The sequence below is a fragment of the Falco biarmicus genome, chromosome 11 (genome assembly GCF_023638135.1).
Source record: "Falco biarmicus isolate bFalBia1 chromosome 11, bFalBia1.pri, whole genome shotgun sequence".
Lineage (NCBI taxonomy): Eukaryota > Metazoa > Chordata > Aves > Falconiformes > Falconidae > Falco > Falco biarmicus.
In genome coordinates this window covers 4,844,516-4,871,199 of record NC_079298.1, presented here as the reverse complement: position 1 = coordinate 4,871,199, position 26,684 = coordinate 4,844,516, and the positions used below count along the sequence as shown (strand labels likewise).

Genomic DNA, 26,684 nt, shown 5'->3' with positions numbered 1-26,684 from the left:
GAAGAAAGAAGTTTTGTCTCACTTGCTTTGAGTATGACCTCATTTGCTCCCTGCAGATGGGTGCTGAGTGGCTGGTCAGGCACAACAGTTCCTGGACACTCACCATCAGCTGGGTGCAGTGGCTGCGATCTTGAATAGTCACTCTATCCACTGATACTTTAATCTGAGATCTTGTTAATTTTCCTGATGGTATGTTTGAAACCTTAACGTTGAAGTTGCAGAGTGAGCAATGAACTTTTTTCTCTTCTTAATTTGTTACTTGTGCTGTTTGCTGTAGAGATGATGATTTACTGAAGCCTCTACTGCAAGTAAAATGGTCTTAAGTTTTCCCAGGGTGCAAACCTGTTGCTTCAGTGCATTCAGTGGAAACAGATACAGGTTTCATTCAACTGCTGAAGTGTCGGGTAGATCCCAGAAATAAAGACAAGCAGGGAAAGAAGGCATATACCTGAACGCTATGAAGGCACTGCTATATGGAGGCAGCTGCAGCAGGGTTTAAGGCAGATGGAAGTATCTGCGTTTGAGAAGGAAAAGCTCTGCTTTCTGTAGAAGCAGCAGAATGAATTAGCCTACAGAGTGGTTATGATTAGTCTGTATAGTTAACGGGTAGTAAGGTAGACTTATCGAACTCTCTGCATGTGCTATAAGCAAATGTTTTAATTTAATGAATTTAAGCACTTGTTCAGTCTGGTTCTCTGTGTTTTTTCAGATGACCAACACACAAATATTCCAAATTCAATTTCATACTGGATTCATAGCCCTAGGAACAACCACACTAAAATTCACCAAGTGAGTATTTTAAGCCGAACTTTAATCAAACCTGAAGCATAAAAGCCTTATGAAGGCTGAAGGAGAATATTCACAGATGAAATGTGAAGAGTCTGTGTGCATGCATGTATTGAAAGACTTCATATACCTTTGCAGAAATATCCTTTCCTTTTCAACTGTGCAACTCTTGTCCCCATTTAGGCCTGAACTGGATGCCTGTGACTCTCCAGACAAATATCCTCAGCTCTTTCATGTTATACTGGACATAGAAATACAGTCTACTGATAGACAAACCGAATTAACTCCCCCATGGGAGAACTTCACGACAAAAGACATCAATCCAACCATTCTCTTCTCCTCTCATCAGGAGCATCAGGACACTCTTGCTTTGGCAGGTAAGAGCTGCTTAGATTTATTCCATTTACATGCTTACCTGCATGCTGAGCTCTGTTTTGCGTATTTATTTGGTGCTCTGTGCTGCAGGTAGAGGTCCCACTGATTCACCCCAGGATAACATCAGAAATGTTGGACAGAGCGCATTCTTCTCATCTCTCAGCTGGCAAGGTATGCAGGCTTGGTCTTCAAAGTAAAATCTGCTTTGAACAGAAAAAACAACTTTTTTTTTTTTTTCCTCCTTTCTTGGAGCACAGAGTCAGGCTGAAGGGTCTGATTGTAACATGGCTTTCCCATTAGATCACAGGGTATTGCTGGTCACACCCTTATGTTGCAATTGAGTGGGAATTAATTTCCTACAACATGCTCTTCAAACATTGCTTGCTTGTGCCATGTATGACGATTATTGACATCATTCTCGTGTAAAACCTTGCCTGAGGCCTCCTTGATGCTAAAATAAAATCTAAGCTGCTTTTTCCTAATGTTGCACTTCATATAACACGCTACGAGAACATAGACTCTACGAGAAACTACGAGAGTGTTTGTCTGAGAGGCCATTTAATAAATGCCTGTAATAATAATTTTAATGATTAAATTCATAATTTAATAATAACGATCTCGCAGCACTGCCACACGCAGTGTTCTTCCTCTGGCATCAGTGCCACGTCTGGTAGGAACCTGGTGTCAGAGATGCTTGTGGGCACAGCTGGGAGGCAGGTTAATGCTGCTGCTCCTTCACAATGAGCCTTGCTTTGCCTGGGTTTTGGGGCATGGCTGGAGATCATCCTGGATGTTTGGTCCTGAGCCAGAAACTCATTCAGTCTGTATCTCTGGGTGTTAGCACTTGCTGACTCCTCAGCCTGGAGGAGACTCAATTAACCTCTGTCTCTGTTTCCTGATTAATAAAGCTGGCTCCTTACAATACAGACCAGCAAAGACTAATCTTCGCAAAGGACTCGTATTTTAAAATCTAGCAAAATGCTGCTCTGATATTCTCAGTAGCTTCTTCTTCTGCCTGTAAGCTGTTTTTTATGGGACCTTTGTGATGACAAAACTAACGGCTACCTAATTTTATTTTTAATCATTATTTAGATCAGAAATCTGACAAAAGTAGCTCTCACCCCACCTCAGAGGATCGAGCAGCTCTGGTGCATGAGGAAAGCGAACAGTCAGATGATGAACTCTTGTCCCTTTCCAGTCAGCACAGTAATGCCAGCAGTGACAAGCCTCATGGGACACCAAAACACAGCAAAAAGCAGCAAGAGCCTCCAGCACCACCTCCACCTGAAGACGTGGACCTGCTGGGCCTGGATGGTAGCCCTATGAGCAAGAGCTTTCCCTCGCAGCCCACCACTGCCCCCTCTAACTCAGACTTGCTGAATGATTTGTTTGGGGTTGGTGGGCCAAGTTCCCAGAGTCAAAGTGGACAACCCGCTGCTGAGGAGGTCTTCCATGTGGGGGGACCGGGATCTGTGCAGTCAACTCCTCGGCGTTCCGCAGCTTCGGCATCCCCATCCCCGTCCCCAAGGGTAGGAGAAGGTAATATGGCTATGCCTAGTGTGTGACTTGAGGCACGTGCTTTGAGAATCCCACCTGGGTGGTCTGCTCTGGGCTGTTGGGTTCCTCCTGGGTACACGTCTTTCATGAAAACTAAGAGCTGCGGGAGAGCCCAAGAGGCCAGCCAGCTCCTCTACTCTGTGACAGGAGTTGGTGCATCTTCACAGTCAGGAGCAAAAACCAGATTATCTAGTTTGTTCCCTGAAGTCTCTACTGGAGCTCACCCAAGTGTTTGGTGGGCTTCTTCCACTGACAGCCACTGAACATCATCAGTTTTGCTCTTATTATGTGTCCGATGATGCATACGAGGACAATATGTATTCATTTACAAAAAGAAAAAAGCCTTTGAGGTTTTGGATAGAGCCATAGCAGTTTGAATTTAATTTCTCTCTTAACTTGAGGGGGTTTGGAGCTATGATACTGATTCTGGACTATGAAATGTGGCTACACAGTTCTGCTATTTCTGCTCTTTCTGCAAATGAGATAGGCAATATGAGAAGATATTTTTTTCTTCAAAGACAGACTGAGATCAGGCTGGCAGAAGGAGTGGTTGAATAGATATTAGAGCAAAGGGGTCCCTTGGAGAGTGAACAGAGGAGAGCAAGTGAAAATCATTTATAAGCGAACAGGTGACTAGCCCAACCCAAGCTGCTCAGATTCACTGAGAGCCTCTGGAGTAGATGAACGTGAACAAGTGTCCGGACCTAAGAGCAGGTCTCTGTGCACCGCACTGAGCTGCACAGCCTCCCTGCCTTTGGGTTGGCCTAATCCTTTATGATACAGTTTAAGAGCTGATGATGTCAACACATACCTGATTCCAAGAGCTCAGTATGCTCACTTAACTTTTTCTCAGCAACTAATGACTTAAAGCATTTGCAATACCTGCCAGCTTTCTTGTACAGAAATGGTATTTTTTCATTTTGCTAAGCAGGCTTGGGCGATGCTGGGGCTGGCACAGGTAGCATTTACCACAGGATGGCCCTGCTGCCAATTTCTGAAGGCTCTTCTTGAGTCCTCCTTTCTCAGCTAGAATAAAAAAGCCTGCAGGCTTGGGGAGGTTTGCCTACTAGTACACTCAAACACCAGATTTGCCTGCTGTGGTTTTTTGAAGCAAAAGGGACAGGAGCAGTTATAATCTACTTGTACCAAGACTCATGAAGGGAGGGAAGAGATGGAGACTGAGGACTGGAGGGACTGGAAGCAGGAGAAGGGAGAAGAATACAAGTTTCAGTGGAAGAAATTGAGCCACCTGTACATGGAGAAGGCTCGTCTTGCTGCAGGTGTTGTATGCTCAGTCAGTCTGAGAGCTTTTGCGCAGGGGTGGGAAGGTTGTGCAGACACGCATCTTGCAAGGCAGAGGTGCAGCAACAGTATTGGGAAAAGATTTCTGGATATTGCTGAGCTTTGCAAGCCAGATTGGTGCATGAAAGAGAAAGGAAAAGCATCACACAGCTAAATTGTCCCAAGCCAGGAAAGCAAGAAGCACTTACAAGGTAAGTGAAGAGTAGTAAATTCTGAAATATCCTAAATAATGAGTAACATAAGTAACGAGTAGCATCATTAACACAATGCATAGCTTCTCAGGATTGTATCTTTCTTACAGCAGTATATATTGCATCTCTGTTCAGGATGCTCTTTACCTTAAACTTGTTGGCAGGTAAGAATTTGAGTGACCTCATAGAGGTTTCTTTTGTAGGTTGGGCTTGTTGGATTTTTTTAATGTGAAAGACAGTAGACAAAAAAGAAAGACAAATTGATAAAAAATGGGGTTTGAGAACGAACTGGATTTTTGTAACAAGTGATGCTATGTAGTAAAAATAGCAGTTATTTTCTAAAGCTGTTCTGAAAAATCAGTCCTTGTACCCTCAACATATATTACCTTTGACAGCCTAAAATCACCTTTGACTGTGTTCAGCTCTTGAGAGGAAGCAGAATTGCACCAGGATGCTAACTCGAGCTCCAGGCTGTCCCTCACTGTCCATGTACCTATTAGCAGTATGTGCAAGTTGAAACTTTATCTTAAGCATCTAAGTATCTAAATACTGACTATCGACTGCTCCTAAATTCAGCCCCTCTCTTTGGAAAAGACAGATGGGATCACCAAATGTGTTGCCATGACCAAATCATCTGGCTCTCTTGGTCCCTTAGAATTTCGCTAGGGTGCTGATACCTTCCAGTTGCTCTCCCACAGTCGCATGTTGTCTCCCATTTGGTACCTGCAGGTGTTAGGTTTTCTTCTCCACACACCAGTGTCTTTTCCCTGAAGCACATCCATTGTACAAGTTAATGATTTCGTTTTCTCAAATATATTTTTACAGCCACTGCCTTTGATCCATTTGGAAGCAGCCCTAAGCAAACTGGTCCAGACCTCCTGGGTTCCTTTCTTGGTTCATCAGCTGTCCCTGGTGATCCTTTCCTTCAAGCAACAAGAAGTCCTTCACCAACTGTGCACAGTGATCCCTTTCACATGGGTAAGAAAATGAGGCTTTTCTAGTGTATTTAAGTAAATGTGAAATGCTGGCTTTAAATAGTGATGGAGCCATTAAGAACAAACCGATGCTTGCCATAAAATGATTCTAAACCACAGAAACCCCACTAAACAGGAAAGAGCTTTTAGTCTCCAGACTTAAAGTGTATTCATAATTTGAAGTGTGGTAGGATGAGACTAGTTTTGCTCAAGTCTTATACTTAATTAATAAGCTATTTGTACACATGAAAAAAGAGACCATGGAGAATGTCTGCCTGCATATGTCTGTGGTTATGAGGTCTCTTCTGAACGAAACTACCATTAACTTGGGCTAAATAGAGCATGGCATATTAAGCCTGCTAGAGAAAACACACATCCTTTGGTGACTTTAGTTACAGGCATCTGCTTTCTTTAGTTCTGATAGTGATCCTGGCAAAACTCACAGTTGAATTTGACTCTGAAGAGAAGGATTTTTTTTTTAATCTTTATTGGACTTTATTTTTTATTCTTTTTTTTTTTTGAGATGTTCCTTAGTTGCCCCCTTCTCCTCACATGCCACAATTTAATGTTGTAACCTTTTCATCACCACAGTCAGATACGAATTTGTTTGTGTCTGATGATCTAACACATGTCCCTTGGGTGCAACAGTCTTGCTGGATAGCCAAAGTGACTATGGAGGGAACTAGCGTGCTGCTGGCACTGCTCACATTGTTGCCTGGGTACTGGATATTAGCTCTGTGAAAAAGATGGTTGGGTCACACTTGGAGCTGGCTGCACCAATGAAAGGAATTTAAATGGTATCCCAGCAAGATGAGATATTAAATTACAGTGCTAGTATCTCCAGTAGTGAAATGCTGGCAGGGCGAACTGCATAGATGTACAGGCTTTATTTGATACAGGATTAAAGGAAGGACTGTGAGTGTTCCTTCTGGCTTACATTTGTGTGGGCTGCTCTGCTTTGTTTGTTTTCTCCATCCTTTCCCTTTGTGTGTAGAATATTTCCTTGGATTGAGATTGTATTCGGAAACACAAACCCCCATGTATTATTCTGGTGGTAAGGTTTTTATAAGTAAGTATATAAAGCCTCTGACTAAAGCTATCATAAAATTAACACTGTTAAAGCTGTGTCCTCCCTCACTTGCCTCTGTATGGGTTGGTATGAGATAAGGAAAAAAAACCATTAAATTTGTAATGCACATCACGGGGGAAAAGTTCATTTCTTATTAGCAAATGGTAGATGGACACAGTACTGTCTCTCCTGCTCCTTGCCCCCTGCTCTTCATAGACACTGGATTGTGTTGTTTGTGCTGTACTACTTTGGGATATTTATATGTAATCATTCTGCTTAGCTTCTAGCACACCAACAGTTTCCATACAACCAGATGTTTCCGGTGGTTGGGACTGGCCCAACAAACCAGGTATGTATCATAAAAAATCAGGATATTTAACAAGAAAACCCTTAAGGATCCCTGAGAGGAGAGGCAGAAGGAAAATGCTACCAGTGACTGCAGAGAACAGGTTCCCTCTTTCTGCTGTTTAGTACTTTGACTAATACAACAAAACTTCGATCAAGATGTTAGTTAGTTTCATCTGAACTGCAGCAGGTACTCTGTTCCTGTTGTCCTGGCCTCCCAGCCATCCAGGTGAAGATCTAGCTAAGGATTACCAAACTCTTTCTGTTCAAAAAGATCTAGGTTTCTTTCCTCAAGAAACCAGGGCATGAAGTGGGACAGGCTCTCAGTGAGGGTGTGCATAGCTGTGTTTCAATCCAGTGCAGAGCCACGAGAAGGACCTGGGAAATGCTATGCTTTCCTGGGATGCCACTAAATGGGATGCCAGTAGCATGAATCTTTCTAATCTTGGGAGATTATGTATGTCCTACCAAAAATTGCTTCCTAAAGGCTTCTAGCTCTTCAAATATATCTATTTGTCACAATTATTCTGTCAGCACAGACAATCTAGGGAACATTCTTCTTGCTGAGCCTAATTGTGAGTGGGTGTGCGTCTAGTCTGGGCCAACGCTGAGTTGAGACTGCTTAGAAACCTGACAATAGTACACTTCATTTTAACAGCAGTCTTCTAACATCATGTGTCTGAGCACTGGGTAAAGGCTGCACTTATGTAAAATAGGGGAAAAAACCCAGAGTTATTTTTAATCTTATGTATTATTTTTTTTCCCTCTTTAAGGTGGCCTGGGAATGGGAAGTAAGTCAGCTGCCACCAGTCCAACAGGATCCCTCCACAGCACTCCCACTCATCAGCCTAAACCCCAAACACTGGATCCATTTGCTGATCTGGGGACTCTTGGAGCGAGTTTAGCAGGTTTGCATCCCTTATTTAAAAATAAAAAAATTACCAGCTCTGTTTTGGAGAAATAGCGTGAACTGCCTGGTATGTGACAAGGAGCTCTGTGGGTCCTCTCAACCTCCCTGCATGCCAGTGCTGCTTTCCAGCTTTCCCTTCTGCCTGATTTTCTGTAAGTGCTCACAAATCTGTGCTTTTACTGATCCTCCATTAAAAAAAAGCTGCTAGCAACTTGTTTGGACTTCAGAAGGCTATATGGGTTGCAAAGCATAACCCCTACCCTGTAAGCCTGAACAGTCTCTGGCTAAGGACGCTCCGTGTTTAACTGACTGGAGAACTGTTGCTACAGACCCTGGAGCAGTGCCTGGGAGGAGACTTTGACTTTTCAAAGCTGCTGGGGCCCCTGAGGAATTGTTTCCATCTAGACCTGACTCATTTTTGTCCTTTGTGAGGAAACCTGTGGAACCTCACTAATCTGCCTCTAATTTGCAGAGTCTGAACCCATTTTCATTTGCATCTGGCTACAAAGGACTGCTTGCTTGACTGCTTAGACAAGCATTTTCTCCTTGTTTTATCTCAGAAAACAATCAGCAAACTCTAAATTGCCAGTGTTAAAAAGGCAGTTCTGACAGATTATTTAAGTTTTCCTTAAAACCCAGCATGTCGGCTTCTCTGTCTCTGTTAAATAGATCTTTTTTCTTCCCTTTGTCAGTGCCCTGAGCTCTTTGCAAGCCATTGTGGTTTTATCTGCTGTTTGTTTTTCTCCTTTGCGTCAGTACCAGCATGGTTCTGGAATTAGGTTTCCCAGTTCCCTCTGCTGGATCACTGGCTGCTCTGCAGGAGGAAAATAAAAAGTATGCCAAGACCCATGTCAGAGCCATCGAGGTGCTTTTAAAACATGTATTCTGTAGCAAAGTTATGGAGTTGAAAAACAAATGACTTGGCAACCGCAGGATATTTAACCGTATTTTTGTTGTTCATGACTAAATCAAAAGCACTCTGTCCAGTTTCCATGACATGTTTTGGAGCTCAATGTTGAGTGTGGATGTTAGTCTCAAACAATAAAACATTAACACTGCGTACCTCCCACCACAAACTAAGCCAGAGGAGCACCTCCTAAAGTAACAAGGTGCTGAAACCCACAGCTCTGTGGTATACTATTACATCAGCACAGTGCTGGGAGATACTATTTCAATATGTCAACTTGACGTTGCCACCATAACACGCAGCAGCTGTGGTTCCCAGTTAGCCACATGTAGCTTTCCCTGCGTTTCCCCAGTGAGCCGCTACTCCAGTTCCTGTGCAACCTTCAGAGGCAGGTGCTCTCTCTTAAGCAGCTTACAGAGCAGTGACAGGAAAGCTGAAGGGCTTTGCTTGATTTTGCAAAAATACCTTTGTGGCAGAGCTGAAAAGAAAAGCCAGCTGCCTAGGGGATTTTGTGTAGCTTCCCTTTTTGGAAGGCAAGGTGGTATCCTGTTTGCTAATGCCAGCTGTCACTCCTTTCCCCATATCTGCAGGTGGCCCTTCATTTGCCAGTAAACCGACCACGCCGACAGGCATGGGTGGAGGATTCCCCCCCTCGCCACAGAAACCCTCTCCCCAGCCCATGGGCAGCAGCAGTTGGCAGCAAGGAGCTGGCTACGGCTGGCAGCAGGCACAACCCAAAGGCCAGCCGAGCGTGCCTCATGCCTCTCCCCAGAACAAGCCCAATTACAACGTGAGTTTCTCAGCCATGCCGGGAGCACAAAACGAACGTGGAAAAGGACCAGCTAATGTCGGTAAGCTTTTCAGAGTTCAGCATCCAAAAGGCTGGCTCCTTCTAACATAGCTTTAGTGCTCAAAAGCCTTAACAGGCTAGGGTCCAAGCAAGTTAGTCATGCTGGTCATTTGATGATATATCAAGTTCAACAGTGGTTGTCCCATCTAGACTCTAAATCATGCTAATATTTAGGAAATCCCATATTCCAAATACACTTCAATAACGATAATTCAAAAGTCACATTACCCTATACCTCTTTTGTGGGAACTGGCACACTCATTAGCACTGGGAGATTGTTATAGCGGTAAGTGCAGGGGGTGGCTTTGGTAGAAAAGCAGTGTTAAATAAAACCTGTATTGTGATAGCAACTGCAAATCTTTTTGTTTTTCAAGACGCAAAACCGAAAGTGTCTGCAGATTTTGAAGATCTGTTATCTGGTCAAGGTTTTAATGCTCACAAGGACAAGAAGGGGCCCAAAACAATAGCTGAGATGAGAAAAGAAGAAATGGCTAAGGAGATGGACCCTGAAAAACTAAAAGTAAGCAATATTCTTGTTTAGGCTCTTACAATCATTCAGCGTGCCTTTTAGTCTCATCATGCTGGAGGCTGCTTGAAACACAGCCCCTGAAAGCTGGAGCGGGCAGTAGGCCACCAGCCATCCTGCATGTAAGGCAGTTCAGCAAAACTTCAGATCATTTAGTGCCAGAAGCTATCCTCCTGTTTAGCACTTACATTAGTGCACAGCCTCCGCAGAATGGCTGGATCCTAAGGACCATGTGCTATCTCTCCTGTTTGCTTTCCATAAAGTAGGTGTCTAAACTTGATAGCATCATAAACTGCTGTGCTCCCCATTTGCACGCCAGACAGCAACGAGCTAATGTGACCAGAAAGACAAAGTCATAAACTGCAGGTGCTGGGGAACATCTGGAAGCATCTCCACTGCCTCATCAGAATGAGAAATACTACTTGGAAAAAGTGCCAAATTTGTAAAAAGTCTGTTCTGAATTAGATTCTTGCAAATAAACTGGTAAGAGCAGTGACCATCTCTGCCAGTCCTGCCAAACCCAAGTTTTGGTGAAATGGGGCATGTTCTCACCATGATGAGATTGCCTTGAGGCAGAAAGTGAGAACTTCCTGCTATTTGTTCATATAATAAGTTCTTATGCCTTCCCTGGAGATGTGAACATCCTTTGAAACAGATTTAAAACTCCAAGATTATGTTTCTGTCCTAAACCAGGCTGTGGCAAACAGTGGCTTGCTCAGCGTTATTGTCAGGACTGCTGGTCCTCCATGTCACTCCAGCCCTGATTAGCAGGCACAGCTAATTGAACTAATCCTCAGTCTCATTAATCTTGTCTGCTTTGGAATCCTGTCATCTCTCCTAAATAAACTGGCAAACAACAGATCTATGATGAAGCGAAGGAAATTCTGTCCTGCTCTACATTTGAAATATAAACCCGTGAATCATAATTACAGAAGGATATAGAACTGAGAGTAAAAGCCCAAGCAAACCTCTGGCAAACAGAATGAGTGATTTTTTTTTTTAAAAAAAATTTTTAAGTAAATTGGTTTTTTAACCTTGCGGAAAGGTTTCAACCTTTGGAAAGTGTGTGCTAGCAACCATGTTGAACACGAACGTCAGTCACTTGTAACCAAGCCAGACAGCTGCCAGGCCATCAAGTGGGCAGTAGTTTTCCCAATTCACAAGCTATAAAACTCCAGTGATGTGTACTACTTCATGTGTGCAATGTTTCCCCCTCAGCGAGCTGCTGAAGCACTGAAGCACCCAGCTGATTCTCCCTTCCCAATACAATTCCCCTTGCTCTGATGCATTTTATTTCACTGTACGCTTCAGCCTGGAACTGCTAAATCTATTTACGCTTTGGTTTTCGCATTTACTTCCCTTTCCTCCTCTCCTTCCCTAGCTGTAGGCTAAGATGGCAACCCCTAAGGTGGACTACATCATCTAGGAAAGTGGGCTACCTATTGCTTTATTTGACTGCTGGATTGCAGGTGGCAAGTAGGCATGTGGAGAGAATTGAGGCTTCTGACTTGGAGCTTAAAGAGATTTGCATTGAAGCCAACCTTCAATGTGAGTCTTTGGAAGACTTGGCTCTAGACATGCACAATAGATACACATCCACAGCAGAGTTCTAGTCGAGCTTACTTTAGGTATGCAATTAAGCTTGCTAAAAAGCCACACAGTTAAACATTTCATTTATCTTTTGACTATTCCATCTAATGACTGTTTATAAACTTTAGCAACTTGGTACTTTTAGCAGGGATGTTGCTCCAGTTGTGTCTTAACTTTTAAGCAGTGATATAAAAATAAATGACAAAGCAGAGACTGACAAGTGTACCTTCCAAAGGTTTTCTAAAGCTTGGAAAGAAGTGGAAGATGCTCCTGGGAGTCACTGCTATTCAAATGAAGAAACTTTTTTCCTACTGGGTTATCTAATGTAAGGCATAAATTGAGATTCACATTCTTTTCTCCAGGTCCTGGAATGGATTGAAGGGAAGGAGAGAAATATAAGAGCCCTGCTGTCCACAATGCATACAGTCTTATGGGCAGGGGAGACCAAGTGGAAACCTGTTAGTATGGCAGATCTTGTCACACCGGAGCAAGTGAAGAAGGTCTACCGGCGGGCAGTGCTTGTCGTCCATCCTGACAAGGTAAGGTTTTCCTAGTTTCACATTGTTCAGAAATTGTCACTGTTGTCTTAGTTATAAAGAGTTGAATGTGATTGCTTAATTTATTGGTGCACACAGCTATACAGAAAGTAGTGGTTCAAGGTTTTTGCCAGTTTCTGAAAGGTGAGAACTCTAACTACTCCTAGCCCCAAGACTGTGCTTGGTACATCCTGCTCCAAGCAACAGAGATTCAGATTTTCAGATTTTGTCACCTCACTTTGACTTTAAGCCATGCTGGTGGTGAACAACAATCCAGAACTTCGTGTGTGCTACAGGACATGACGGTGTGATAAAGGCATGTGAAAGGACAGGGGTCTTAAAATCAAATTTCTAAAATAGAAGAATCAGGTTATCCGATTATCGGACTTGTGGTCTTGCTGCTTACACTTGCCAACCGGAGCGCAATGATACCATCTGGGAAACCCTGTGGTGATAAGGAGGCTTTTACTGTTAAGGAAATGGAGGCCTGGAGAGTTTCAGGGTGGTGGGCAAGGCTTGAGAAGGTGTGAGCTGCCCAGAGGCTTGCAGGAATACTGCTTTTATCACAGAACTGTGTGAGGTGGCAGCTCTTTCCCTTCACAATGCAGGTAAAATGCCTCTTGCAAAGCCTGGGTTAAATTTTTTTTGCCCGTGGGACTGCAGTGCTTTATCACACTTGGGGGGTTATCAGCTCTGAGGAGCTGAAGAGCCAAGAAATTCTTAAGCTGTAAACAAGGTAAGCAGCTCTCAACAGTAGCTTATTCTTGTCAAAGATTAAGTAAAAATAATTTGTGGAAAGTGAATGGTAACTGCCTGAGAAAGTATCTGTTCAAATGTCAGCTTTGTAGTTTGATTCGGTAGATGTGATATCCCTCTTTCTGTTTTGTGGGTTTGTTTTTTCCAGGCTACTGGACAGCCATATGAACAATACGCAAAGATGATATTTATGGAGCTAAATGATGCCTGGTCAGAATTTGAAAACCAAGGACAAAAACCCTTGTATTAGGTACTTCCTCAGTCTCCACCACAGACCTGTGCTAGTGCTTATACAGTCTCTTGTCACAAATGTCACAGATCAACCAAACTCTGGCTGGAAGTTCAGAAGTTTCAGAAAACTAAGAGCCTAATACTAATCGTGAAGAACAAGAGAAAGATTTCCTTACACTTGGATCAAGAATACTGAGCTCAGAGGAACTCTAGCCACCTGGCTTGCCATACAAGAGCCATGGGGTTACTGTTTCTTGTAACTTTTATTTTTTTCTTTGGATTCAAGTGGGGTGAGAGAGAATGCAGTCTGGGAAAAAGGTGCAATTGTTCTGTCTCTGACACAGTGTAGCTGGTGAATTTCCTACTTTTTTTCTGATAGGTGATACGGCAACACTTCATTTGACTTCAGTAACTGGTGGTGAAGCCCAAACTTTAATGTACTTTCTTCCCAGGTTTGGATCAAACTTTATCAAAACTAAGTGCTCAGATGTGGTTTAGGAACACTTCTAACAGTCACCATTTGCTGCTTAATTGCTCATATAGTATAGTATGCCTCAATAGGGACAAAGCTGAATCCTGGGTTAGATCAGTGTGGCAGCTGACTGCTGCTTTACACATTAATACTGTACTTCACCTCACAGTCCAGCAGTGAAATGTGCAGGGGAAATTCCTCAGCATTAAAAGACACTTGCTCCATAAAGCAAGCAACAATTCATTGATGTTACACAGCACCTTGTTGGTTTGTTAAACAGCAGTTCTGGGGGAACAGGGAATTGGGGGGAAGGGTGAATCCACATTTGTAAAAGTGAGGAATGAGCATGTACTGCATTTCCCATGAAGTTCTCATCGACAGCTTCAAACCATCAAACAAAAGAAATATCAACAAACTAAAACTCTGCTGCAAAGTTTTAGAAACTTCCCAGTCTATAGATAACACTTCCTCCACTCCGGAGGATTCAGAAGACTTTTTCCAGCCCACCTCTATCACCTCTATGCCTTTATTAGCTCCACAGCACTTGGCCAAGACTCTTGGCAGAGTGCAACCTCTTGCAACTTCACTTTTCAGATCACGGTGTACAAGCTGTCACGTAAATGCCTGTGGACCAGGTCTGGTCTTTGAGGTAAATACAGTGCAAATTGATTATCTTAAAAGTTTGTATTGGACCAAAGCAATAATATCAGAAGAAAATATCTCTGATGCTAAAGCTGAAGCATCTTTCCTAGTTAAAAAGCAAATTACACTCTTCACCCCAAATTCTGGCGATCTCCTTTTGTAGAAAAACTAAAGCTAGCAGTTTATTTACCAACATGTTATATCTGTATTTGAGCTTTGAAAGGGCAGGTATACTCAGAAGATGGGCAGGAGATCATTTGTATTTACTGCTTAAGGAACAGGTTGTCATCGGATGCGAGTCTTTAAAGCTGGTGGTTTTTAAAGACAATCCACTTGTTGCACTTAACACTTTCAAGTGGCAAAACTTACTGCAAAGCCAGTGTGTCAAAGTACATTGCTTTCTGTATAAAAGTCATCCTTTTGTTGTATTGGTCCATTATTTACTACCATTAACTGAAAATGTGAAACCAACACATAGGTCTCCTTTTATATAAAAGACCTTAAGATAATAGTAACAAACTGGATGTTATTTATTAATGTTTTGATCCAGTATGTGCTTGTCTTATTTAAAGAGATAACTGGAATGTGAATCATGTTCCTGTGATTTGTTGGTTTATTGTTTCTCATTCACATTTGTAGATATTGTGACCTATGCCTATATAATAAAAAGAATCTCATTACTATAAAGTACTTTTTTTAATGACTAAAACTACATTACTAGCTTTGTATTGAGTTTGTCATGGCACATAACTCTGGACACTCACATGTTCACAAAATACAAATCCATCGTTAAACTTTATCTACCAAAAGAAACCCTACCCCATTTAAGCTTTGATTACTTCCATCCCTAATGTTTTTATGGATGCATGAAAGTATTAGGATGTATGTATATCAAAATAGTTAACTAAAAAAAATAAAAATTTCTTGTCATATCTGGTAGTGACAGAGGTTATCAATGTTCAGGTTTACTGTTTGACTAAATTATTGTAATTTTTGTAAATACAGTATATACTCAATTAAATTGTGACTGGTCTAAAACATTTGTATATACATTAAAAAGCTCAAATTAACATATTCGGGTATGTTTTGTGCTTGGTGGGGGGAACCCTTTACCTTCGTGCTTTAAACAGTTCAAATTAACTTCTGTAAATGCAGGATAAGCAACAACAAATTTGTGTGTGGTAAATGAAAGTTTTCTTTCATCTACAGCATCTTACATGCATGAGTAACATCTCTGCCTTGCTCTAGTGCAGTGTTTGGTGGCACCTGAGCGGTACACATAAAGGTAGCTGTAAACTACTAGCTCTCAAGACAAATACTTCTTTTGTTCTAGAGCTTTGATTTCCTTGAAAGCAAACAAGCTACATGAAGAAATCAGTTCCTATTAGTGCAAGCAAATTGCAAGGGCTTAGTTTAGAGACAATTTGTAATGGGAAAAGATGCAGCTTTTCATTCTTAAGAGGCAAAACTCTTCAACTTAGCTGAAACAGAAGATGGCAACCTAACTTTTGTGTTTTGATGGTGGGTTTTTTTTAGACAAGTGCATATTCGTGTATTTATTGTAGGTCTGAAGCAGTTCACATTAGCAGCAGCTGTACCCTGATGTAAGCTTCTGATTTAAAGAACGAAGTCAGAATTTCTTAGTGACTAAGTATCCTTTATTGGCAGCGCTGGATGCACGGGGGATCCTTCCACCAAACGTGCATGTTTAAGGTTGCTAATTATTCCATATTTATACAATGAAATAATGATTATTCAACTAATATCTATACATATTCATTATCTAATCCCACCTACCCTCGCTTTGCATGTTAATTAGCTTATCAGTCCTTCGCGCTTGTGCAAATTCTTCCAAGAATTGTGGGCAGGGGTCTCCGAGACGTGGGCAGTGGTCTCTAGGAGGAAGGCCGTAGGTCTTCATCATGGTGTACTTTTCACCTTTTGCTCATTATGTGGTGGTCTTGCACATTTGCAGTGTTCTTATCAATCTGAGGTAATTTATGCCCTTGCTGGCCATCTGCTTTTCTTACTTAATTATTTCTTTTACCCTTATCTGTCCTTTCCTGCTGGAGTGTTCTGCTAAAGTTTTAACATAGAAGGTCAGCAGATAGGCGGATGTCTAACAAAGGTTAACAGGACACCGAAGGTAGATGAGTAACATATGGCGGTACATGATATCTACAATTGTTACAGTGGTTAACAAACATTATAATGGTTATTCTTTAATTCTATTCTAAAGTTAGTTCACACTAACTGTGAGGTTAGTTCTATCTATATTGTATCTATAACAACTCCCAGGCTGTTCTTACTTGTTGATGACAGCCGAAGGCTCTGTTCTGCTCTTACAGCATGGGCAGGGCATGCAGAAAAGGTCTGTGCAGCATTTTCTGTCTCAAAATAAGCCCAGAAACACTGAATGCAGCTGCTGCTCACTGTGGTCAGACCATAACACCACAATCCTGCTTCTGCTCTGGCGATACGCCTTGGCCGCTGGCGGCATTGCCTCCAGGTCGGTCACTGAGGCCGTGCAGTAACTCGTGGGTTAGTGTGCCAGGTGATTATCCTAAATTAAGACATTTTGGAAATTACCTGCTGCTCTTGGGCTACTATGCTTCAGAGATCCACCACCAAGTGGGTCAGCAAATGTAGCAGCTGGAATTTTCACTTGAAGCATTTAGCTACTTAAGCCTGCTGTTGTAATTAGGCAGTCTTTTTGGCTCTAAATTACATAAAATTAATAATGAAACTGGGGGAATAAACCTGTACTAGAGAAGATATGAAATGAGAAGGAAAGCTAGAGGCAGATGGGACACAGCTGATTAAAACCTCCCTGGGCAGATGTACCCAAAGGGCTGTGTCAAATGTCCCTCAGAAAGGCTGTTCTTGGGTCAAAAACAGGATCTCAAAAATCTTAAAGCTTGAAGCTTGAAAAACGTGTTAAAAGCGACGTGGCCTGCTCTGTGCGGGATGCAGGCCCAGGGGAGGCACTGGTGAGGCCTGCAGGCATCTGGGCCCTTTGCTGAGGTGAGAACAGGGGTTTTCCGAAGTTGCCCTCAAAATGGCTGCGGTTGACGGCCGGGGGCTCTTTAAAATATGTATAGACGCATATGCGTGTGTTCCTGCGCACCTGTATATACCGGTATTTGCACACAAATACACCACACATAACGATACAGAGGCATGTTTGTGTGTACAAAGAATTAAACGCCCGCCCCAAGGCCTGACTGGAGGCAGTGTAACCATGGCGACGGGCGGCCCGACCGCCTCCTCACAGCCAGCCACCGTCCGCGCCTTAAAGCGACCGCCCCCCTTTTCCGGAGCGCGGCGGGGTAGCCCGGCCACCGCCGCCTCCGTGGCGCCGGCCCTTTAAGGCGGCCGCTCACGTGGTGCGAGGCGGGGCGAGTGGTCGGTAGGCGGAAGTCGCCCGTCGCCACCTCAGCTCGGCGTCGTTCAGCGGCCCGAACATGGCGGGTATCAAAGGTAGGGAGCGCTGCCGGCCCGCCGCCCTTCCCCTCGCCCCCCGAGGGTGCGGTGCGGCCGCGCTGCTCTTCCATGGCCCGGGCGGCGCCTCGGCGGGGGCGGGCGGGTGGCGCGGGGAGCGGTGACCGGGGACGGGTGAGGCAGCTCCCGCCTCACCCCGCCTTGTGCCGTTGCAGCTCTCGTGGCCCTGTCCTTCAGCGGAGCCATCGGGCTGACCTTCCTCATGCTGGGGTGCGCCCTGGAGTACTACGGGTGAGCCGGCCGGCTTCGTTTCCAAAACTTGGCCTTCTTGGTACCTGTTAATTGAGGTGTTAATCTCATTTAGTTGAGCTCTCTGGCTCTGGTAATCTCCCGGCAGTCACCTGCTTTCTGGCTCTTGACACCTGGCAGCTTGTTGTGCTTAAATACCGCCTCTTAGCCAGGACCTGTGTTTCTGTTCAAAAAGTGACTGAAAACAGCTTTATACTTTCTCAGGAAAAGCAGTGCCATCTTGCTAAACAGTGGTTTTTACTCTCGCACAATTCCTTCCCTCGCTTCCTTGTTTCTTCAAATGCCCAGGACTCCGGCTGGGATGTGTCATTCCTCTTAGATGTCCAGGTGACGCTAATGGGCGCTTGGGCAGGGAGGTGATGGTGCCAGGGCGTGCCTTCACGGGCGCCTCGTTCATACTCCAGGGTCCCTTTAATTTGGGAAAGTTCTTGGTTCCTGTCCCGCCTGCCCGCGCTTCCTGTTCCCTGTGTGGTGGCTGTGGGTTTTGTGAGGCGGTGATGTGAGTTGAATCAGAAAGATGGTGCGAACGTGAAATAAATTACTGCTGGGCCCTCTGAGAGGGTTGCCCCGGCGCTGTGCGAGGCCCTGTGGGTGCTGGTACCAGTATGCAGGGAGAGCGAGGTGGGGCTGCCCGTTTGGGTGAAAACTTGTGGTTAAATCACGTAATCCACTTCTCAAACCATAGAGTAGGATTACAGCTACTGCAATTAATTCGTCTAAACAGAAGACACTTTTTACTGAAGCATCCATCTAAACTGATCATGTATTTCCTTTTTCGCCTCTCCCCAGTGTGTACTGGCCTCTGTTTGTCTTAATATTTTACTTCATCTGCCCCATTCCCCACTTCATTGCAAAAAGAGTGAGTGATGACAGTGATGCAGCCAGCAGTGCCTGCAGAGAATTGGCATATTTCTTCACAACTGGAATTGTTGTTTCTGCCTTTGGATTTCCTATAATCCTTGCACGGGTTGAAGCGGTAAGTTCTGCTTGCTGATTTTAAGACACCAGTTACTGATGTCTTTAAGATTACTTTAAAGTGCGCTGTTGCTGCTTGTAAATCCTGTCCTTAACTTCGTTATTGCAGTGTTTCTAGATTCTGATGAAAATAGTTACTCTGCTGAAATTTTGTCATCTTAATGCTGCTTTTTGACCTGAAAAAAGGACTTGTGCGACTGGAAAGTTGTTAGCTGTTGGTTTTTTCCCAGATTTGTTTTGGTCCACTATGAGATATTATCTATTATCTCCTCCTACATCTCGTGCCTCTCTCTCATCAACTTTTGCACCGCTTCTTGTGCCACCTTCCTTATTTTTATTTCAGAATGTCTGCTTTCTCCATCTAGGATGCTGAAAACTTGGTGACTGGAGTGCATTATCAGTTAAAAGATAAAAGGCCATACTTCCACAGCTGCCCTTCTGGTTTTCAAAGCATTTCCAAAGCTCATGCTTTGTCCCCTCAAAGTCAGAGGAAATTCTGCTAGCTTCTTTTCTCTTTGCTTTCTGAACTGCTCTAAAGTGGTGAGATTTTTGTCATGATTGTTTGCAAGGCAAAAAAACTTTTGTCCTGTCTCCGAAACTACCCAGTGACGTTTCTGTGTGTTGCATTGTTTCTCCCCTTCAGTCTTTCAGTTTTGCTTAAAACTTGTGTGCTTAGTTGTAATTTATTTGTAATGCACAATTTCCTTGACGCTGCATTTATTGTTTTTAAGTTGTGGACCTGACAGTAGGCAGAATCAGAGGTGACCACGAGGGGGAACTCTAAATCATAGCTGTATCTTTTCTAAGTAAATGTCACTTATTTTAGTAAACTTAGTCAGGCAGATGGTTAAAGAACGCTATTTACCTTGAAGACCACGTACTGTTTTCTATGCTTGTTATTAATGTTTATTTGAAAGGTGATCTTTTATTTTGTTGCATAGCAATTAAGGGAGAGCGCTAGTTTCACCAGATATTTCTATGACTTGGTATGTTTTACTGATTTGTGTGGCAAGGTAATTATTTTGTTCTAAAACATAGCATTATTAGCCTGTCTGTTGAAGTGTTGTATTAGTAATATGAGTGGTTGCTAATTGAATAATTAGTCACATAAATTTAATTATTTATTGTTTGTCTTTTAGCACCTTTCTGTATAGTTTTAGTTTATCTAATGCATATAAAAAACTGGCCTGAACCTGACTTGTAAGAACTGCTTTGATTGTTTCATTTCCTTGCATTTCAGATCAAGTGGGGAGCCTGTGGTCTGGTGCTGGCTGGCAATGCAGTAATTTTCCTTACTATTTTAGGCTTTTTTCTTGTGTTTGGTAGAGGAGATGACTTTAGCTGGGAACAGTGGTAGGACATCGCTCTTGATGCTGGTAATATTTTACAGCATTTATCACCATATGTATACCCTGTGTGTGTATATGTGTATATATTATAACATATGTGTGTGTGCACGCTGACATGTACGTATGTGCATATGCATGTAGTTTTCCATTATCAGATCGTAACATGCTTTTTAAAAATGCATTTCTACCAAACAGAAAAGGCCCCTGTGCCAACTGTCTTAATGTATTCTGTAAAAGCTGGAATCACTGTTGCGAATTTGTCCCCATACAAGTTTACAAAGTGTAAGCTGTTTTAGTAATTTTTTCATTATATATGCACTAACTTTTGTTATAATCACAGTAGTATCATTGATACATGTGATATTGGTCAGCATGCATCTTGGGTTTTTTAACTGTAATCAAAATAGGCCAATATAAAGATTATCCTACTTGGTATTGTTCAGCTTGATCAGTTTTTCTGCTTTGATTAGGGATGAATGAGTACTTGCTTGCCATTTGAGTAATTATTATTTTAGCGGGGTTTTTCTTGATAATGTGAAACCAAACATAAGTTACGCTAACTCTTTTACTACCTAGTGAAAGAAAAATAAAATAACCCCAGTTAAAATTCTTCCTTCCACTTAACGGTGTTAAATTAAAAAAAATAATTCTCCACCCTGCAAAGATACTAGGGCTTTGTCCCTATTCAACTTAACAATTGTGGATAGATTTAGGAAGAATATATTTTGATGCCGCTTTAACGCTTAGAGCCGACATTACTTCTCTTATGAAGGTTCACAAAAGACGAAACAATGCTCAGGACACTTACAATCACAATGTAGTATTCAACTCTGTATTCTCAAGTGTGAAATGCCTGAATTGCGAAGAAGTGAGTGTTCTGCTAGGTAGGATTTCCTATCTCCTCAAGTTCTCATTGCTTTTAAAACATACTTACTCTACTACTAATGTTTTTGTCTGTGAGAAAGGATTGTTATATTAAGACACTATATTTTCAAATAGCATTATCCTAGTAAACATTCACATAATCATACTTATAAAAGGAAACTTTACTGTTTTGACTCGCTCAATCCTGCAAATTGTGGAGGCATGTAGTTTTGTAGAAATGCATTCTGATACAACCCTAACTCTAGAAGATATTTCAGTAATCTGCAAAGGGGTAAAGGAAGAGACCCCTTAGTTTATTTTTTTATAGAAAAATGGACATAAAGAGGTTTCTTCTCTGTGAAATATGAAGCTGAATTTCTGTGTAGGGTGTGTATTACTGTGGCAAGTTCTTTAGACTAGTAGATTGCATATGAGTTTTTTATAGTTACATGAGTGAGTTCACAGCTGACTGCTATCACCCTGTATAGTTGTGAGGGATGCTGTGTAAGGAAGTAGTAGAATCCACCCTGCAAGATGTGGCAGCTTCACCAACGCAATGCTTTTTGCCCCCTGAGTTGTACAGAACTACTTAATGCTGCTCTTCAAACTCTCTCAATACTTGTGTACTGCAAAATGGTGTCCTGTGGATTGCTGTGCAGAGCAGAGGTTCACAATTTAATGAATGTTACATGAGCACTCCAGTACTAGTTATGGAAATCATTCTTTGTCCAAGTAATGTAATACTACTTAAGCAGGAATGGAATATATAGGTAGGTTAATTACGTTTTAAATTCAAACTTCAGGTGTGCATAAGGTGAATCATTCAGTGCTGAGAAATGCTGAGTAGCTGTGTTTTATATTGAAGTGTGTCTAGGTTGTTACTCTTGTAAAAAAAGAATTAACATTAAAGGACAGGGGGGTTTTGTCTGGATGTTAATGCTTCATGGAAGACATAGCAGGAATACACTTGTAAAGATGCTGTGCATAAACAAGTTCTTTTACAGTGTCTTCTTCCTGACTTTAGATGAAATCTGTTGGACCCTACTGATTTATAAAGTACTACTGTGGAAATTATTTGTTCTAATTATGAGCAAAGTTGTTTAAACATAGTTTCCACGTATAATTCCTGCTCTGGTTTTTGAAGTTGCTTTTTTTCATCTACAATGGCATTTTTTATTCAAATTAGTGAAGTAAAACAGCAACAATAATACACAATTTAAGTGCCTGATCCTATAAATGCCTAATGTCATTCCTAATAATTCTATTGAACTCCTGTTAAAATACTCATGTGCTTGCATGGTTAGATTCTTGAGTATTTTTACTCAGAATTTACATACCAAAGGCTGCGATGGAAGTCTACAAAACTATTCAATTATTGATGAAATTTTGCTTTCAAGACAGTGGTGTGAAAAACAGCTGAGATTAATTTTTCTTTAAATTAGAGTATCAGTATTTGTAGGATCTGTTGTAGATGTTAGTAAATAGTGTGCTTGTGGCGGACTGGGATACAGGCAGTAAACATGACAATCTGAAATGAAAAGGAGGACTAGAAAGTGTGGTCTTGAAGAGAGGTTGCTTCCTTGACAAATTACTCTATTGTACTGTATTTCCTTTGGTATTACTGTGGTTGGTGGGGATCTCATGAAATGGCAGGTAGATGCCGAGTGGAGAAGGTCAATGTTTGGGTGTTGTGTGTTTTGGGGTTTTTTTTTCTTCTTTTGAAGCAACTACATGCACTAATCCTTAATGTGAACTTCATGCAGTTTTCACCATGGACTTTTGTTTTTAAATGTTTAACTTTAAAAATTGTGTTCAGTGTTTAAATTGTGGAAATCTTCCTTGACCTCTTTAAAAGTAAATTTGCTTGAATGACTCTTTGATAGCAAGTAGGGTAAAAAAAAAAACCAAACAAACAGTGCTTTTTTTTATCAAGAGCTTCACTCATTCACACAAACCTGGTGCTTTGATGGCCAGTACTGCAAATACTGGCACTATCTACCAGTAGCCATTTACTGTGGTTTCTCTGAAATTGTTTTCCTATATGGAAGTGAATACTATGTATCCAAAGTGCCTTAATTTCAATAATATGCTGATTTTGTGAATGCATATACATGGCAGTATCACTGTTTCATAATCAGCTGAAAAATCTGTTACTGTGGTTTATAAAGCTTCCTTGTCAACTAATCATGTTTTCTGTAATTCAGAATGCAGTGCAGCTTTTGTAACTTTTGTAAACATTATTTTTATTTTCTGTGATTGCCAGGTTCTTGAGATGATGAAGTATTAAAACATGGAAATTAAAATATATTCTACTTTTCTTTTCAAATTGTCTAATAAAACTGACTTTTTGAATTGCTTAATAAACATATTTGATGCTTAAGTATTTGTCTGTCTTAAATTTCAAGAGGTGACAACAGAACTCTCCTGTGCAAGGAAAGGTAAGAGAAGACATCCAGTGGTGCTTTCATAATGGTGTAAATGGTAGAGCAAACAAATTTCAGAAGCCGTGATCTAATTGCAGTGGGTGGAATTCCTGCTATGGCATGCATTAGAATGTATTGTAGAGGCCGTACTCAAGTATGCGAAATTATCATCACTTATCTCTTATGTACACAGTAAATCTGTGAGCTTTTTGAAGGCATTCAAAAAAAGCTGGTATGTAAGGTAGCACTTGACCTCTTCTGCTTTCCTTGCTTCAAGAGTCCAGAGTTTGACACATCAGCTCACAGTCAGCACTTATGGGCAGGGATGCAGAGGGCATCAAAGCTGTCCGTCTTTTCTAGGTCGGTACTTCTGTGGTTAAGTTGGTGAATATATTGAAGTGGGTGATTTTGATCTTGTGAAAATGAAACCTGCTCAGTTATTAATCCATTTGCAAAAGCACCCACCATCAGGAGAAGGCTATAGCTGATGTGTTCTGAATAGCTGATGCTTTCTGTTTACAGCAATAATTTGAGCAACTAAGCTTTGGACAAGGTGAGTTTATTTGAGCTTTGAATCGGTTAGCTGCTAGCTTTGCCCTCTTTTGCAAAACAAATGTTTGGGATTGCTGTTTTGTACTGCCTCACTCCACTCATGCTTTGTATGTAGAGTAACTTCAGGCTCCAGGCTTGGTTCCGTAGCTCCCTTATTTAACCTGGTTCTGTATTTGCTAGTATTATCTGTGTGGTATAACTTCTATTTCCTATCCCTCCCACCCTTGTTCTTGTAGCTGCTTCTTTTTGTAGTTAACAGCTGTTCCCTGCCAACATATACCTAGCTGAAGGGAATACATAAAATACAGAATTATAGAATCATTTAGGTTGGGAAAGACTTCTGAGATCATCAAGTCCAACTGTTAACCCAGCACTGGGGTCAGGAACAGGGGGGTACCTGCTCACAGGTACCAAGATCAGTTTTGTGCTGGTTTCGTAGTCTCTTCAGCCCTCTAATAAAGCTGGTAACCTTCCAAACTAGTTATGACCTTGGGTAACTTTCTAAAAACTTTAAACAGACTTTAATCCCATAAAATGAATGTAAGCTCATTAGTACCCAAGAGTTAACTAAGCAAACTTGTCCTGGTAAGCCACATGTAGATATTTATTGTTAAACTGAAAATTATGTAAAGCTCTAAAATTATCTCTATAACCCTGATCTCAATTGTTATCACAGCACAACTTTTAAGATACTACAGCATTTACTCCACAGGGATTGTTTCTGGTCTATGATAATAGATGAAAAGACTATTTCATTAAGCTGGATGCACACAAGGTAGTAATGACTGATTGATTTGTTTAAGTGGCCCCTGCAAATACATGACCAGTACATACTGCAGGGCTTTACAGGGAAGTGTCTCTTAATGCTTCTGTACATATGTTATCGACTGGTGAACTGTGATTACATTTTAAAGATCAGCTGGATGCTCTTACAGAAACATTTTCTCCAGTGGCCTGTTCCTGTATTTCTTTCACATTTATTGTTTTGCTCTTGTTCTTGGTGTTGAGGTTTATTTCAGCTGTGTCTCTAGGTTATTATAAAAAATTGATTACAGTTTTCTATGCCCCATGACTAGCGCTTCAGCTGGGGTATGTACTTTTTTGCAATTACTGCTTCCCATGACTAGCTGTAGATTTTAACAAATATTCTGGATACTACTGCTTTCTAATGGTTCATTTTAAATGGACTGGTTGGTTGTTCCCTGCTTCCTCTCCCAAGAGGTTGTTCATCCCTTGTCTGCATGCGCATAGCTTTTTTTTTTTTTTCCTGCTGGCCTTCAACACTTGGGGGTCCTTACGGCCATCTATGAGGCAGATACCCTGTCCATTCCCCAGCAGTTTATAAAAACATACCTCTTTCCCCCCTGAAAATTCTTAGGGGATAGGAGGAAGTTTGTTTTCAAAGTGAGACTAAACCTAGAGCTTCGTATTTAAGTTATGTATAATGAGCATAATTAAAGCAAAACTATTATATGTAATTTTGCACAGAGTCTTTGCCTGTGGGGAAGACTTCTTCCTGTGAAACGTGCTTATAACATTGCTGTCTATTAAAAGGAAGAATTTCCAATATGTAGTCACAGCAGTCCTCCTCCCCAGGTGTCATGATCTGAAACCCTGATATCTCTTTGTTAGTGGTTTGTTTGTGGACAGCTGAACTGGCATTCAGTGGTGGAAGTTGCCTGTGTTTTATTGTATTTTTAATTGCATGTTTTCCTGGGGGATGCTGGTAAAATTAACTGTGCATTTTTGTGGAGTTTAAAAAAACCAAACCACACACCTGCAAAAAACCAAACCCCAAAATCATATTCAAGCTCAAGTTGTATATATTGTATATATTGTTCATTTGAAACCCTTCAATGGAGAACAGAGTGCTGAGGCTCAGACAGCTCGAGTCAAAAAAGTGTGCTGATGTCTCCTGTGGTGGGTCCAGGGGGTTATCTGAGGCTATTGATGTCTGAATTTTGGTTTTAACACCTGCTTTGAGCTTTATTTTCCAGTATACTGGAAAAGGTGCTTTCATTTTCTTGATCAGTGTGAATAAATGACAAATGATACTTGCGTAGTTTTGTTTACTTGAGGATTTGGGGAGAAGTTAAAAGGTATTTATTGTGCTTTGCAAAGCATATGCTTGGAATAAGAGGATTGATCGCAACATTTATGTTTTGCTTACCCTTTGTTGTGACTGTTTGATCTGGGCTTGTGATGTTGTTATTCATTTAATTCTTGCCTAAGACTACCATTTCACAGTATAATAGGAGTCTTTGTTACCAGTCTTCCATCTTTTTTAAAAAAAAAAAAAAAGAAGAAAGCCTTTACACAACATGGAAACAAAAGCTGCAATAGTTGTAACGTACTGGCTACTGATCAAGTTGTCCGTTTTTGAAGCTGATGGGAATTTGCTGTTGGGGTCAGTGGGGTGGGGAAGGAGGGATGAAAGAGGCCTAATCCAGTTCAGTGATGAAACCCTTAATGTCTGAGGGCAATCTGTGAGCATGCTTATGAGTCACTTCCATGCAGTAGGCTGTCCATCTTGTCTGCATGCCTGGTTCTTCTGGCTGTGCTGTGCACGGTATGGGGGTGATGTTGGTTGCAAAAATCCGTATGCCTGTATTTCAACAGAGGGCACTTGGGGAGAGGATTTAACAGCTCGTCTTTGTTTCTAGTAACATGGCTCAGCGTCACCCAACATGGCCACTCTTTCTTTGGTATTCTGGTTTTTCTGATTAAATAAATGCTATTAACTACAATGAGA

The 26,684-nt window shown here is 41.7% G+C and overlaps 2 protein-coding genes across 2 annotated transcripts in view; both read left to right on the top strand.

The window, feature by feature from the left end:
- The window catches only part of DNAJC6 (DnaJ heat shock protein family (Hsp40) member C6), a 39,871-nt gene extending 24,780 nt beyond the window's left edge, over positions 1 to 15,091 (top strand). The window contains 11 exon segments of the mRNA XM_056355693.1: positions 710 to 789; positions 970 to 1,163; positions 1,252 to 1,332; positions 2,254 to 2,700; positions 5,037 to 5,189; positions 6,535 to 6,603; positions 7,373 to 7,507; positions 9,007 to 9,267; positions 9,641 to 9,786; positions 11,745 to 11,921; positions 12,823 to 15,091. Of these exon segments, the coding sequence (XP_056211668.1) occupies positions 710 to 789; positions 970 to 1,163; positions 1,252 to 1,332; positions 2,254 to 2,700; positions 5,037 to 5,189; positions 6,535 to 6,603; positions 7,373 to 7,507; positions 9,007 to 9,267; positions 9,641 to 9,786; positions 11,745 to 11,921; positions 12,823 to 12,924 (1,845 nt within the window). The 3' untranslated portion in view covers positions 12,925 to 15,091.
- Positions 15,092 to 17,359: 2,268 nt separating this feature from the next.
- On the top strand, positions 17,360 to 23,337 carry LEPROT (leptin receptor overlapping transcript). Its single transcript, XM_056355704.1, has 4 exons — positions 17,360 to 17,499; positions 17,676 to 17,751; positions 18,559 to 18,745; positions 19,985 to 23,337. Exons 1-4 carry the CDS (start codon positions 17,484 to 17,486, stop codon positions 20,099 to 20,101), a joined length of 396 nt encoding a protein of 131 aa, XP_056211679.1. The 5' UTR covers positions 17,360 to 17,483; the 3' UTR covers positions 20,102 to 23,337.
- The last annotated feature ends 3,347 nt before the right edge of the window (positions 23,338 to 26,684 follow it).

Coding starts and splice junctions, on each gene's coding strand:
- LEPROT (XM_056355704.1), top strand. Junction 17,752..18,558: donor TGCGCCCTGGAGTACTACGG/GTGAGCCGGCCG, acceptor GCCTCTCCCCAG/TGTGTACTGGCCTCTGTTTG. Junction 18,746..19,984: donor TCCTTGCACGGGTTGAAGCG/GTAAGTTCTGCT, acceptor CTTGCATTTCAG/ATCAAGTGGGGAGCCTGTGG.